This window comes from Electrophorus electricus, chromosome 2 (assembly GCF_041902795.1).
Source record: "Electrophorus electricus isolate QZ-2024a chromosome 2, ASM4190279v1, whole genome shotgun sequence".
In the NCBI taxonomy this organism is placed as follows: domain Eukaryota; kingdom Metazoa; phylum Chordata; class Actinopteri; order Gymnotiformes; family Gymnotidae; genus Electrophorus; species Electrophorus electricus.
The window spans coordinates 40,395,224-40,400,737 of NC_137498.1; the positions used below are offsets into that span (position 1 = coordinate 40,395,224).

The 5,514-nt window shown below is 42.3% G+C and overlaps 1 protein-coding gene across 1 annotated transcript; it reads left to right on the forward strand.

The window, feature by feature from the left end:
• Positions 1-801: 801 nt before the first annotated feature.
• nrsn1l (neurensin 1-like) lies at positions 802-2,973 on the forward strand. The gene is made up of 3 exons (XM_027019997.3): positions 802-860; positions 2,130-2,315; positions 2,404-2,973. The coding sequence occupies exons 1-3, from the start codon at positions 816-818 to the stop codon at positions 2,773-2,775; spliced, it is 603 nt and encodes a 200-aa protein (XP_026875798.2). The 5' UTR covers positions 802-815; the 3' UTR covers positions 2,776-2,973.
• The last annotated feature ends 2,541 nt before the right edge of the window (positions 2,974-5,514 follow it).

Consider the following 5,514-nt stretch of genomic DNA (forward strand, 5'->3'; position numbering starts at 1 on the left):
TATGGCAAGTGTAATGATGGCGTGCTTCGAAACTGCATGATGAGCGTATCACTAGATCATCAAATGTGCTTTAGATTATAAACATAAAATAAAACTACTCACATTCACTCCAAACATTACTCACATTACCAGCACTTCCACAGGAATGTTATTTATTACATTTGGTTGAGGCCCACTGTCGCCATTCTCTTTTAACTCTGTGTTATCATGCAGTTAGGGTAACTCTACAGTTATGGCGGGAGAAGCAGACATACGCGAGACTGTATAGACTGTTCTTCATCGTCTTTTTTTATCTCAAGTGCAGAACATGTATTAAAGTTTATGGCTGCTGTAACTCTCTTGCAACTTTTAACCCGGTCCTCATTTACAGCTCCGAGGCCACTCATCATATGTTTTACTGCATGTGTAACCATGGAAATCAATCTTCTATAAGGCGGGGGAAAGCAGTGGGAGTTTGAGCAAACATAAACTGAAAGAATGTTTGGGATGATATACAAGCATTATGCTTTTTTGTGTTAAAGATCATCATTAAGTTCAATTTAAAGGTTACAGTTTGATGACGTTCAGTTGCAGTAGTACTTATGTGTAATTTATTTGGAATTATCCCGCATGCATATCATACTTTCGTTGTTCAGATTAACACATTTCTTACAGACACAGATGATGGTCGCTTTTTAATGTATGCCTGGCCATTATTTTATACTTCGGTCATCATCGCCACCTTTACTATCCGTATCGAAGCAAGTTAACTCGACAAAATCCGGTTATTGCGCGTGCGCGTTGGTGTGCGCGTCGGTGAACAGACGCGACGAGTGATGGGACGCACGCGAAGAAGCCGCGAGGATCCCTGTCCAATCTCGGTATTACTGTATTTTTCTTCCTTAACTCTCACTTAGTCTGTGGCGCTAAAAGCCTTAAATAGTTATTATTGTCGCGTTGAACAATGACTACAATGGAGAAAATTATTATAAATGTAAATTATGTTTGCAAAGGATACTTGTTGATTAGTTAAGACTTTATTCAATTTCAGTAAACGTATATTGTGTTACATATGTGAGCGTATTTACTCGTAGGAGAATAATTTGACATATACATTTTTTATTGCTGAATTAACTTCAGGAACCTGTTAACCAACCACTATGACCAAACACTATAAACATCAAAAATAAACAGATAAGGCGTGTATGCCATTTTCATACATGCAACTGTACACCAAAATTTTATTTTTTATTATTACTATTTTACAAAGGTTAAAAGACGTTGCGCATAATATAAGCACACTCGGCGTTCGCACGACAACAAAACACCCGGCTATAAGCAGAAAACATGCTCGAGCAATATGTAGCAACAAATCTGAAGAAGGATTCTGAAATGAATACAATAGTCATGTAGTAGAAAAAAATGGTTTTCGGTCCGAGACTCGTAGACACTTCAGCACTGTACAGTGTTACATTTTACTAACGTCAACACATCTGATTTAAATAATTGTCGCGTCTTTTAAGAGCTGAATTAGGCATGATGGGAAAAATGTTTAGGGCAGGGAGTGAAAATCATGGCTGTTGAAGGGTGTGTGTGCAAGAAAGGTGTTGTGTTTGAGAGAATGACTCATCTGCGGTTGGCCAGTCACCTCCTAATCAAAAATAACTGCAAGCATATCCAGTTCACTCTCATTCATACAAAGCAAAAAGATAATGGAAGCAAATCCAGTCATTTGTGATCATCCAGTATTTAACTGATTGTATTTCAAATCTGTTATCTGAAAAACACCAATACTCCAATACTAGTCACTATCATTACCTAGTGCTTAAACTCGCATGCTTGGGAGTACGCCTTTCTCAAATCACTTACAAAGACCAAATCTAAATGATACTTGTCAAGAAAAAAGGTGACATAGAAGAAAGAGACAAAAGCTACTGACCAGATGATATTTTATTTCTCAGCTTTACACACAGCATTTGATGAATAGCAATCCAGTGGTTTATATCCAAAATGTGTTAGTGTACCAGATATAAGGATGCTGTGATGTGTGTGTGTGTGTGTGTGTGTGTGTGTGTGTGTGTGTGTGTGTGTGTGTGTGTGTGTGTGTGTGTGTGTGTGTGCGTGCGCGCATGCATGTGTCTGTTCAAAAGATGGCTTATTGCTTGGAGGGCTGTGGATCAGAGCGCATTAAGAGCATGTCGGGCTCTGGTTGCCATGGTTTTGGAGTAAAATCATACCTGCACCACTTCTACGAGGAGTGCACAGCCTCTGTGTGGGAGCAGGAGGAGTCTCCAGGCCAGAGCTCACCACAGTGCTGGAGTGCTGGCATCTGCAGGGTGAGCTTCTGTACACATTTGGGAAAAGGCTTTCACAAGTAGAAAGCAGCCAGTGACTGGCCGTGAACATGTTGGCACTCTTTCTTAGGTCCCTCTCGTGTTGGGAACGGTAGTGCTGGCTGCTGGCCTGGTGGTGCTAGCCATGGGATTCGTCGTGCCCTCCCGGATCGAGGCATTCGGGGAAGGGGAACTTCTGTTCGTGGACCAGAAGGCGGTGCGGCACAACCAGGGGCTGCAGGCCTGTGTGCAGGCTGGCACAGGCATGCTCAGTCTTGGGGGGCTGCTGCTGGCTGCTGGCTTCCTGGTGTCAGCCTTGTCCAGACCCACACCCAGGCCAGACACTAGAGAGCATGGGAGCAGAGCTGCAAAGCTGGTCACCAAGCCTCCCAGTCCAGCAGCAGGTGATGGAGCTGGTCTGTTTGCTGTTTCCAAAGTAGAGAGTGTCCAGCCTACTTCTTAAGTACTTCATATAAACACAAACCTCTGAAGATCTTGATACTCCAAGCTAGTCTTGCTCAGATGTAATGATATAGTGTTGTTTTTCTTTTCAGAGCATCAGTGATTTGTACATGATTTGTTTTCAGAGAACATCATCTCTCATGCAGTGAATTAGTAGTTCTTGGTACTCTCTCAGTTTATTAATGTGAGAAAAGTATAAGTTGTCTTCTTTATGTCATCCACAAGTTTGTGCTGTTCATTTCATTTGATTTTTGATTACATAATCTCACTTACAAGATCAGAGGTTCATTAAAGTTGCATTTATCATTAGTTCTTGTGTACAGCCTGAGAATCAGGGAGTGTTGGCAGCAGTACATCACCTGACCACATAAGCTGAAGCGGTTAACCTCATACACACCTACTCCTCTGTGGTTACCTGGCAACCTCTCTGTCATGTAATCCACCCTATCAAGAAGAGGGAAAAAAAAGGTCTGCGTGCCTGTCACACCTCTCCATTCACAGTAGTCATGAAGATCAGAGCACATGAAGATGTTTATAGCCATGGACGCTTCACAGCAATACACCTTAATTACTGCCACACAACACTTTTAAGTCACTCTTTTACATTATGTCTTCTTGTGTTTTCTCATTACCACTTTTGTAAGATGTTTTTGATTTCAATCTTTTAATTGCATATTTAATTGCATACTTTCACCCTTTTATTGTTTGTTTGTTTCATTGTGTAAAAGGCTTGAAATTTGAAAACTACCCTCTAAATATGTTCAATAAATGATCAGTAAATTCTGTGGTGAGTACTGGGCTGTTCTTCCCTTCTGATATCTGCCATGCGTGAATACTTTGATATCATCAATGAAACTGGCTCTGGCTAAACCAGGGAACGCTCAGTATGAATGTCCATCTATCGGTCAGGTATCACAGAAGATATAAACAGACCTACGAAATGTGGCGATGACTCATTCCACTATTTTACCATTCCTTCCAAACCCCCCACCCCTCTTCCTGGGGTGAGTCATCCTCTCATCTCCATTCACAGTACACAGTACTGGGGCCATTAGCAATCAATTACCCAGCATTACAGAGCATGCAAAGTTTCAGTCAAGCTGTGTTCACTGCTCTGCTGCTATACATTTTAATGTGGAACTGAGAGTGCAGAAGGCAGTTGTCTTTTCCTCTTCTCAAATGTAACACCCACCACTCACTTTATTAGGTACACCTGTTTTACAGGGTCATTTTAGAGGCTGTAGCCTGGCACAAAGAATTCATCGCCAATCCTCTGCCCTATTTACTGGTGGATGACCACAGGACCCTTGCTGACCACATGTTTCTGCAGTGTGGAGTTTGCTACACCACCCAGTTGACAACAACATAGTAGCAGCAAGGCTGGTGGTCTCCGTTTCAACAGTGGTCCTGTGGTCAGACACTAGCAGATGGCTAGAGCTGCCTAATACAAACTGCCTGCCATCACAGGAGCTATAGTATCCACTTGTACACATACAAAGCAGGTGTTTCTAGTAAAGCCGTGTATGTCAGATACCTTTTTAGGTGGATAAAACTTGTCAGAAGATCCCTTCTGTCATGAGCTAAGTGGCCTGCTGCTGTACTCTGCACTGTCAGTGCCAATCCAGCGCTGGAAGGTGTCTGTGAGCCCACTGCTTTTTCATCTTCGCGCTGCCTTCCCTGCCGGCTCTCATGTATGTGATGGACATCTTCATAGCCGGGAAATGCAGCTCTCTCGTTGATCCGAGGCCCATCAGCAGCATGGTGGGGGAGACGGAGCGTGTGAAACCCTGTTCTGGAGGCATGCACACCGGAGCACTGTCAGCAGAACAGACCGGCCCGGGAGAGGGGTGCTTCAGGGGAAATGGGATGAGTCTTCCATGCTTCATTGACTGCACTGCTCATTCTGACTCACCCTGCAGGAGAGGATGGGCGCTCTCAGCGTACGCACTCTGCCTCTACCACGCTGCTTACAGCTTCAGCTTAACCTCACAATCACATTTAAGTGATTGATTCAGTGGAAATAAAATTATTAATTGAATTATCTATTAATTCTGAAATTTGCTAGTAGTGACGTCTTCTGCTGGAAGAAGAAGGAAGGACAAGCACAGGACTTTTTTTTTTCCAAACTCATGACTGTTAATAGTGGACATTTTAATAACTGAAACAATTATTTTTCAGAGTAGTCCATAAACAATTTAATGCATAAGGCAATGGATTTTTAGAATAGGCCATTGAGTAGACAGGTCTGAAAACTTGGCTCTCAGGTGATATATCTCAGACCTCCCTATCGCTTAAAGGTATTTGCTGGTCCAGACAAGAGAACTGATTTAAATCCTTCCATGAATACATGAATGCATTAGAATATGAAAGGTGAACTGTAGAATATGCAGTGAGATTACCAAAGGCCTGGGGTTGAACTCCTGACAGATGATAGCTTCTGTGATCACAGCACGTCACTCAACATTACCAGGAGGACTAGGGGATCAAACTCTATCATCAGCTGTAGCCCACTGTGTGAAAAGTTACAAAACTGATGCCATATTATACAGACTCATGTAAGCAAATCTACGTTGTTATAACCTATCATTTTCATTCAACATGATGATATAATCAGTAAATGTGATAAACTGCCGGCATTAAGATGGATGTTTAAACACCTACTCTCATGTTAGAGTTGTAAAACTAGCTTTTTATGCAAATGCAGGCATACAAGTGGTCAGACGGCTCTACGTGTTCACAT